General features: G+C 40.7%; 1 protein-coding gene across 2 annotated transcripts in view; it reads right to left on the bottom strand.

Annotated features, from left to right (window-relative positions):
- Nucleotides 1-2,789: 2,789 nt before the first annotated feature.
- Nucleotides 2,790-10,561, bottom strand: part of PLEKHM3 (pleckstrin homology domain containing M3) — a 74,884-nt gene continuing 67,112 nt past the window's right edge. For both annotated transcript variants that reach the window (XM_058028173.1, XM_058028174.1), the window contains one exon: nucleotides 2,790-5,349. In XM_058028173.1, coding sequence (XP_057884156.1) covers nucleotides 5,172-5,349 — 178 coding nt within the window. In that variant the 3' untranslated portion in view covers nucleotides 2,790-5,171. The remainder of the gene's footprint in view (nucleotides 5,350-10,561) is intronic.

Below are 10,561 nucleotides of genomic sequence, written 5' to 3'. Positions count from 1 at the left end.
TGGACTTGTGCCCCAGGCTGACACCTGCCAGATACTTTAGCAAATAATGCTAAAATTTCAATGGGTTAAGCCTCTCTCTAAGGTGAGGCTGACTGAACCCCCACTGGGTCAGCCTTCAGGGAGCCAGGCTGCATTAAAATTGAGCTGAGGAAACACCTTCACCGCCACAGCACTGGATCCAGCTGTGCAAGCAAGCAGGGGGCTTGGTATGGGAGTCTCTGGCCAAGGGTTCCAGGAGGAGCAAAACTGCATGTGACCTGATCCTGTTTTAATTCTCTGTACCTGATATTATTATATATGCACACCTTCTGAAGGTCTTGCACAACTGCATCTCAGGCTAAGCAGCCAGCAAGTCTCAAAAACACACATAATAAGAACCAATACCATCTTCACACTGTCCTCTCTCATAATGCCCTCACAAAGCATAGACAGTAAACAAATTTGATGGTTACCATTCCTAGTACGATGGAAACTGCAAGGGTACTACACAAGCAAGGGTTTTAAGCTCCGATGCCATAAACATTGCATGATGGCAGAGCATTTCTAAAAAAAATTATTCACCTCTCAAAATTTAAGGCACCAAAAGGAGCAAAAGTGAGGAGTTCCCACACAGCTTGGTGTCTTCAGAGCTGGTATATGAAGCCTGTACAGCTAACTTCATGAGGGCGGAACAAGCAAACCGATTTACTCAGCTGCTCCTGCAAAAGACCAGGCCCAGCCATAGGAGCATTTCAGTTTAAGTCTACAAGTCAATAAAACAGCAGATGCAATCAGGAAATCCAAAACAGGAAGAGAAACACTAATATACTGTACTGTAAGGCACTCCTACTGGGAAGGGAAAATTGGAAGGCAAATTACAAAGGAGAGAATGACTGGACTCAACTGGTTCAAAAGTGGCACGATGACCTATGAAGCTCCAAGCCTGGCTACAGGCTCAGTACTGTGAGTAAGGAGAGGGACAGAGACAGTGGAGAGAGAGGGGAGACTGGCTTGCAACTCAGTGGCAGGAAAAAAACCAGAAGATTATGATATTATTCAATTAATTTTTTTAGACAGATCAACAGTCAGCTGCAATCCAGGCAGTGACCTTTGGGAAGCTTAGGAAACTCAGTGGCTTTTGTTGCTACAGGGAAAAAGCAAAATTCAACTGGGCAGCTTCCCCATTTCATTGTAAACAGACATCCTCTGCTCTTTTAAAAAAATCTTTCAAGACATTATCATCAATCTAATGTAATACACACACTATCCTAATAATAAGAGAAGCCTTGACAAGAGGAGCTCTAAAAATACCCTGATGATTCACTCCTAACAGGGCCATCAGAGCCTGTGCAGTACTGCAAAAAACTTAAGTTCCTCTCAAAAGAGTACCTTCCCTCAAACCCACCAATTCCTATGGATCCCAGCAGTGAGCTCATATTGGTATGTGCCAGCCAGGATATTTTGTCACATCACGAACCCATCATTTTCCACCACATAAGACAGACAAAAAACGAGAAAAGTAATAGAAGGATTCCTACACAAGAAACACAAATTTATATTTTTATAGATTGATAATACAAAAAGAGCTGAAGCTTGCATCGCCTAAATAGGCCCATCTTCCCATTAAAGGAAAGGTGGATGGTTAGGGTAAAGAGGAAAAGAGATTTGAATGAGGATCTCAGTAGTGTCCTAGATTGAAATAATATCAGACTAACAACTCTAAGTACCTGTAGAGAGTGAAGCTATGGTCCACTGCAGTTAAGCATCCTATTTTTACACAGATGATAAGTTCTGTACAAAGCAAAAGCAGTAACTGGATTACAGATCAATTCCTTCTCAGTCAGTTATGAAAGCATCTTCTCTTTGAAGAAGACGAACAGCATATTTCATTCTTGATTCCCAATGAAATGGCATCATTCAAATTTATTTCATGTGTGAGTAGGACAAGTCTGAAGTACCAATGCATAATTTCACCTGGGGTGGGGGGAGGATGTTGGAGAGTGGTGCAATCTGCAAAGCCCCCAGGAACTTTACCAGCTGATGCTCATCCAGAAGTCTGCAGAGCAGAGCCCCGTGCAGGCTGTGGGCGGCAGAATGGGCACACAGAGCAGTGGGGACCAGCACAGAGCACTGGAGAAACAGCAGAGACAACCATGCAAGGGTACAGCGCTGTCTGAAACCCAAACCACCTGCAGAACCCCAGGCTGATGCTCCTGCAAGAAAATTGACTGAGGGCAGGATTAAGCCTTTCATTATGCTTACAAAAATTGGTGACAGAATATTTTATCGTACCCATTCATAAGGAATAACTGGTTTTGGATAGGAGCTAGGCATCCCTGAGAGGACATCATCTTTCACCTTACAGCCAGCTCCTAGAGCTACTGTGAAGTTTTATCACTTTTCCAAAGTAGAAATTAACGTCTATTCATTTTAGGAACTAGCTGGTTTACAACAATACTGGATTTTAAAGCGAATAGCCTGATCTGTACTGTACAGTATCCTTTAACATAAAGCTCTGGGTACTGACAGAATATCATAACATGCTCTTGCTCTGTGTCACTTGTAATGGCAGTGGTTTCAAACCCATGATTAATTTCAGCAGTTTTGCCAACATCATACTTTTTTTATCCTTTAAATCTCTGTTAGCAAAGAAACTGTTCTGTAGTACATGCACAAACCCAGAGCAACTCCAATGCTGTTTATGTTGTTATTCCCGCATTCAATTCCAATATCTAACCACCCACATGACTGGTACTTTGGAGATAGGACATCTGTCAAAGTAACTAATATTTTGCAATGTCTGAACTCCACACGGTTTTTGACAGTGCACTCAAGCAGCCTTCTCCAAACTGAGCTGGACATGAACAAGCACTGTGAGGTATTATAAATACCAGAGCATGATGATATGTAAAACACCACCATTTTTTCTTTAATGACCTAACATTATGTCTACAGATAATTCAAAATAGTACCTGACAGATGCTGACAGTTTCAGAGCTACTTGCTTTGCCACAGCAGTAATTGTAGTGACACAAGCTGAAAAACATGGGAGTGTTCTGTTTATTCAGCCAGTACCAGTGCAGTTCCTGTTTGCCTGACTAATTCCACAATACTTCCCCAGTGTTTGCATTTCTGAACACACAGGGAATTCTTTGCATGGGAATGGATTTGCAAGGAACATTATACCTTTAAGGGTGATAGCCAAAAGCAACTCATTTCACATGAGGAACAGTGAGCTGAGACAGAGACACCATTGTGTATGGGAAGTATTAATTTTAGTGACAAAGGTGCATGATTCACCAGGTTTATTAAATATGGGAATCCCTACAGCACTTTGCCAAGAACATGAAAAAATCCTCACTTCCTTCTAAAGAATCCCAATGAAAGAAGGATTTCTGCAAAAGAAAGGCACTGGTTGTCTAATGTATAGAGATATAAACATGCTTTTATATATATATATATGTATATATATATATATATATATGTATATATATATATATATATATGTATATATATATATATATATATATAGTAGTTGCACTCAAATTTGAGAAAGCTACTTTTTTCTTTGACTGGAGGCTGGAAAAGGTAACCACTTCTATTCCAGTACAAGGCAACTCATTGCAGCATTTTACCTTTTAATGTAAGCATGATGTACCCTGTTCTTTCATTTAAAAATACTTCTGCAATTAGCGAGATGCTTCCACAATCAAAGCTGCTTTCTGCCTTGAATACAACAGTCTGTAGATTATATACGAAGCAAAAATCAGTATTCCATATTTTCACAAACCTATGTGAGAGGAGAGGAAAAAAACACATGCAACTGGCATTATTCTCCTGAAACCATATTTACTTTCTATATATAGATTGTGTGTGTGTATATATATATATATATGAATGCTTTCATAGGTATGTAATACACATATCACTGCAGGGTGTGGAAAAGAGTCAGGAATGTGAAATAGGGAGAAGAAATCTAACTGCTCATTGGAAGTGAACTTGCCATGAATTAAACATACTGCCAGTAAGGACACACAGCTCTTCAGTTAAATCCATCAGGTACTTCCCTTTACAAAATAATTCACTGTGTTTTATACTTCCCTGTGTTCCAGGTGTGTGAAGCAGAATCATACTTCAAGGAACTTCACTGTCCACCATGGAAGTCATTATGGAACACTAAATGCCTCGGAGCTCAGAGAGAATGCAGGACACAAGTTGCATGTGAAAACAGCAAAGTAGTGTTTCACAATTTTGGAGGTATTTGCTAACTAAAATGGGCAAGATCACTTTCCTGACTATCAGTTTAACAGGTTCAGATTAGAAAAACATTTGAAGTAAACTTCAGGAAATGAACAGAAAACCAACGTGAACACTTAAAATGCCCTGAAGTTTCAGACTGGAAGTAGGAGAACCAACATCATGCTATTACAGACAAGGACACAGCCTCCCATGAATCGAGAGTAACCAGCACAAATCTCAAAGTACTTCAGACAGAGCTTAACTGGTATTTCCAGCCTGAACAAAAAGAGCATCAAGTCCCATGGTTATCTGACTATGGAGTAGTTCACTGGGGTGATTACAAATATATAAACATAACTGAAGGAATTATTCTGTGTCTTATGTTTGCAAGCACCCCGAATAAGGTTTAAGGAGGGAGATCCTTTAAGACAGTTCTCTGAAAACATGAGGAAATGAAATCACATGTCCATATCAGAAGGAGACAGTGGATTTAAAATAATTCCTGCTCTATTGGGTTCTGTGAAACACCTCACCAGAACCCCTGCCAAGGCTACTAATAAATAAATAATACACATAAATAAGTAGATGATTCATCAACTCTAAATGAACAACATAAAAAATAATGCAGCCATGGCAACAAATATTTTCTGCCTTGAGATAAAGTGTTCTCCAGAGGTGGAAAAGAAAGTTGGGTACTTAATTAGCTAGACCTAAAGCATTTCTCATAAACCACATTTTGTATTTTGAAGTCCGCAGAGGCTGGACTTCAATGCAGTTTAGCCATTGGTATTTCAAAGCCAACAAGGCTTTATGGCCACTTTGGCAGCTCTTATTTCACAGATGAAGGAGGTCAGGTAACATTTTTCAAAATAATTTCTGCCTAAGCAGAGAATTTGCTTGAGCTGGCAGCTGGGAGAGGGATTCTCTTCAGGCTGGCCACTGCCTTAAGGACCTCATGTGTTCTGATATGACAATTCAAACATGTTGCAAGACTCTTCGAAGTTCTCGTCCATATTCAGTTGCCTCCAGAAGGATTTCTGCTTCTTCTGCAATTCTTTACGCACACACCTGGGGCACGGTACAGCCTTCACTTTGCACTCAGAGTGGAAGACAGCACCACAACTTTCACACCTGCAAACACAAATTAGCGTCAAAATGGAATCACAACATAGGACCAGAGCATGCAATGGGCTGCACGTGGGCTGTGGACAGTAGGTATTCCTTGACACTGTTCTGGGGGCTCAAAGAGCGTTATGCTTCATTAGAGTGGTGTTGTAAAAGACACTGGTATGGCCACGCCTCTGCTGGTGTTAAGCTACTCAGGAGCACTAAGATAAATTGACTTGCATTCATTTTGCAGTTGCTGAGAATCTGTCCCAGCATTTCTGCTTCACAGACAAGTTTTTAGAAGGATCAATACTTATCTTCTTTGTAATTTGTACTCAGGTACATCACTGAAAAGACATCAACTTTGTTTTATGAAAGACAAGTCTTGCTTTGTTTGTAAATGAGGTCTGACTATATTACTTTCCAATAAGTTATAGTTCAGCAATTGCAGAAGCAGATTCTGTGATTTGCAACAGCCATGATGTGACATATTTCTCATTGAAGCTCCAGTGGTCAGCTGTTCTGGAAAGAGTAAAGAACAGTCCACTTCAACAGCAGAAGTTGTCATTTCAAGCGTAAAAATGAAACAGAGGTAAGTGATGTTGTCTGCCTGTGTCCTATTGAAGACAACTGGTCTATGTTGATCAATACATTGAGCTATGCTTCTGGCATGCAAAGCTGTGTTATTCTGTTCTCAAATGTGACATTAGGACTTCAAACAAATCAACTGCTCAAGCAAGATGACTGGTTTACTTTTGGGGCATTGTGAGGCAATGAACTTAGTGTCACAGCAGATCAAGTCCCAGATGCAGATGGATGTGGAGCAATGAAACACCTGGCAATCTTGAGTGGGCTACAACTCAACAGCTGGACATTCTCAGCCTTTCAATGGAAACATCTATCTGTAGTGATGAGTTGTCACTACAGCTTTGTAACCAAAGGAAAAAGTAAAAGGAGGACTGTCAGAGATAAAAAGTCTTAGATTTCAGTTGGATAATCAAATAATAAAGCAACAAATCATGAAACTTTAGGTTAATCCTGAAATACAAACAGTGGGTGTTGGTCACCCTTGGTGATTCATCCCATAGGACATCTTGAAATGCCTTGCACTTTTTTTCCTTTCTTGTAGACATTGTAGTCAAATGACTACATAAGAATCCAAGTGCCCATTAGTATAACTTGAGTGGGGTTTTTTGTTGGTTTGCTTTGAACCTGATTTTCATAGAAATAAGGTTCTTGTCTTCAAGACTGTGAAGAGAAATTAAAAATGTGAAGAAAGAAAACCCCCAAAAAGTGAGAAGCCATAAGGCACGTGGTCTGACAATATTGAGAGAAGTCCATAAACTAACACAACCTGTTAGCTACATTGGCTGCATCTCAACGGTAACTTTTAAAAAAACTGTTCCTGGTCTGACAGAACTTGAAGTTTTATGCATGGCTCCAAACATGGTTTGAATTTTAATAACTCCAGAGCTTTAAGAAGGCTGTGCAGAGATTTAATGAGGTGCATTTCTGACTAGCATAAACTGATAAAACCTAAATATGAGTAAGAAAAGGCAGGCAAACATGGCTAAGTATAAAGCAGTATATCTACTGGCTTCCATGCTCTCTTGCAGTAAAACCTGACTGTTGGATTTCTCAGTCCAGCTACACTCTAAATCTGGTTTTGAATCAAGAAACCGGCTCATGCAGAGATATTTACAATTTCTGTGCTCAGAGAGTGTGTTATTGCCCTTATCCAGGGAAGCACATGCACACATGCTTAGGACTCACATCTCACTGATTTCTTTGGGATTACTGGTCTGCCTTCCATTAAGTGTGCTTACATGATTTGCTGGGTCGGGATCTCCACAAACAGACCCACTAATGGGCAAAGAAGAGACAGAAGACAGCAGTGTCTTTAAAACTTTACACCACTCTGAAATGACACTAATGGTGATTTTATCAAGCTAATTCTCCCTTGTTAGTCAGCAGTTTACAGTGCCCTGGAAGTTGCTAGAGGGTAATGATTGATGAGGAGTGTAATTTTGTGCTCTCACATCACCACCCCCTATGCTAGTCCAATACTTCCCTACAGCATGCATGGAAACAACAAAACCTACCAGAAATTACTGCTGAAGTGGATTGAGCAGGATGAGAGAAGAGCCAGCACACCTGGTCTCCCAAGTCAAAGGCCATCAGCAGAGCAAACAAAGACTGATGGTGTTCAAATTAATACTAATTCATTTTTCAGAAATAAGGTCAGTGGAAAATGTCAACAGACATTTTCCCCATCGCTTAGAATCAAAACAGAGAGAAAAATGGTCTGAACTGTTATTCCTTAGAGCTGGTGCAGTAGCTGAAGCTGTGCCCAGGACCCCACACTGTCAGGCACTAAGCAGAGGCAAACAGCCAGCCCTGATCTCACAGTCCCTGCAGTGGCACCCACTGCTGCCATCGTGGGTCCATTCTGGTGCCCCCTGACTGCTGCTCTGAAGATCTCTTTTCTGCCTTCTCTTGTGAAGGTTGAGCCCAACCAAGGGGTCCAGATGACAACAAGGCAGCAGCCTAGAGGAAGGATGCTCTGAGTTGGAGAACAAAGCTGCCTCTAGCTCTGCTCAGGAACAAGTAGAGAGGACACACATTTCAGCCTTCACTGCATGCTTGTGTCCCCCTCACTGACAAAGTCACCAGGGCAGAGGGGCAATGCTGATCTTGCTCTGCCTTGGTGCAACTAGCAAGTCACTCCTTTAAAAGTGGTGGAGCTATACTACCCCAAGCTACCTACGCAGCTCTGCTTTTCCTCATATCAAATACAGTCAATCTTAACTGGCCCTGGAACGCCAACTGGTTGACCATTTCTAACCTCACTGTGAGGGATTCTCCAGTGATACCAAAAACTCCACCATTATATTCCTTTTTAGAATATAACACACAGATTGCTTCCTAGTTAATTCTGAGATCTAATTTTATCTCCACATGTGAATTTCACAGGGTCTTTTGTTGTTTTCAAGCCTCAGTATATTAAAATGATTTTATTTCTCTGGAGAAATAAAATATATTTTGTAGCCTACAAAAGGCTCACTTAATAGTTCACTACACCTACTTATCTTTCCCTTAACCCTTGTTGTTGTCATAGGTAATTCACAGTTCAGGTGCTATTTCTGAATCCTGACTTACTCTTTGTCTCGAGGCCAAGAAGTCCCTACATCCTTTGTGAGAATGCTATTCACCACTGATAATAAGCTGATGAGCCCATAGCCATTCAGGCCTTTCATGTTTCCTTCTTTAATGAATGATATTGTGACACTGCACATTAATAGCATCTTGCTATTTTTCAAACAGCATTTGAAGACTTAGTGAACACTGCATGTTGTTTTCACACAGACTTGCAGTCTTCTAAGAAGGCAGCTGAAATAGCTTCCTCTCTATTTTGGTGTTTTCTTTTTTTTTTTTTTTTTCCTCTTTCCTGACCTAACTCAATTTCTGTTGAGACTTTAGAGGGTGTTTTATGTTTTAAGGATGTTTTACTTGTATGGAATAAAAAAATGCAGAGAATAATTCAGTCCTCTAAATAATTTCTATTGCACTGGAAAGTGTAAGAGAAAGGGCAAAGCTCTCCACAGCCAGAGAGGCATTATAATGCTCTTATTATTATCATCACTAGTTACAAAAGAAAAGGCTTTCTACATTAAAAGCATATAATCATTCCTTGTATGCTGCCAAAGTTAGTATCTCCCATTAGGTCTGGGCATTTGAAACATAGCAATATTTAGTAAATTGCAAGTTCTGGCATGTTCTTTCCATGCTTCCCATCTATTTTCCCCAGGATTATAGCTCAAGTAATTCTAGATGCTGCACAACCAATTGATTATGCTTATGTTTATTCTTTGTACTGCACCACCATTAAGGTCCCCTGAGCAGAATCAGGTGCCTGAAGTAGGGGGTACAGCACAAGGAGGCCTCAAAGACCTTTCACCTCAAACAGACAAAATGAAGCAGGGATGATCAACAGGTGGTCCAGGATGCCATCTGAAAGCCAGGTTTTTGGCTTGTAGGAACCTAACTGGTTGACAGACTTACCAATGTGACAGGTACAAAGGTGGGATGAAGCTGCTAGAAAACCAACAAGGTTTGTTAGGGTACCTTCAGTCCCTGCACAGGGGCTGGCTGTACAGATACAGCACCATTCCCACCTCACAACAGGAAGTGAGAGGTGAACTAGCTTGCTCAAGGTCAGCCAGGGGCTCCTAGCAGAGCTGAGAAGGGCAAAGAGCTCCCCTGTCCCATTGCAGTGCCATATTCACCCACCACCCTTTCTTTGTAATTTTATATATTAGCTTTCATTTTGTCATTTAAAAAACTCACTCCCTTTGTGCCAGACCTTGCACACTTTTGGTCAAGTGAGTAATCCCTTGGAAGAAATTTCAGCAAGGATTTGATTTAGGGCTAAACTGTTCACAACTAAACTCTTATTTCCTACCACACAGAGTAAAAGCAGGATTAAATGGGAACATTCAGTATGTTTTTCCTTATATGATGCTAAACATTAACCAAGCACCCAAAACACTAAACCACCTGTAACTTGGCTATTAAAAACCCCAAAGAGCAAACATACTGGCTGAAGTAAGCCTTGCCTGGGGATTCCAGCATGATCACCATCCCACACTATGCACATGTGCCTGTCTGCAAGCATTTCTGAATTGCTCAGCTGTGAATATCATAGACAGGCCCTTCAAACTCTAAGCCTTTAGCAGAACACAAAGAAAAGGAAAAAGGACTAGCCTGTGTTCACTTACAATACAAAAAAAGCCCCAAAAGCAATCAATGCCTGACACACACGTGCAGCAATATTATTCCAGTTGCCTAGGAACCAATGCAAGTAGCCTGCCTAGGGAGGGATGCCCACATGGTAAATGAATGGAAGAAAGTTGGCACTAATATGACATTGATTGAACATTCTAGTTAAAAGCCACAGTGACACGAGGCAAGTAAAAGCAACCTCTAAAGCTATTTCAGTTGTAAAAGACAATACTTGATGAAAAAGCTGGTATACTTTATTGTTTTCTGTTTACATCTTCCAGATAATATTACTGTGCTACCCTGCACAAACAAAAAAAAAAGACAATCTGGGCCAGAAGATTTTGATCAATTTTGACAGATTCAGGAGAAATCAAATTACCAAGAGAGCTTAACATCTACTTAGGTGCCCACATTTCCTCCAAGAAGTGCTAAGCAGATCACTTCAGACTGCTTC

This window comes from Melospiza georgiana, chromosome 7, assembly GCF_028018845.1.
Source record: "Melospiza georgiana isolate bMelGeo1 chromosome 7, bMelGeo1.pri, whole genome shotgun sequence".
Classification (NCBI taxonomy): domain Eukaryota; kingdom Metazoa; phylum Chordata; class Aves; order Passeriformes; family Passerellidae; genus Melospiza; species Melospiza georgiana.
This window is presented reverse-complemented; position numbering and strand designations above follow the sequence as displayed.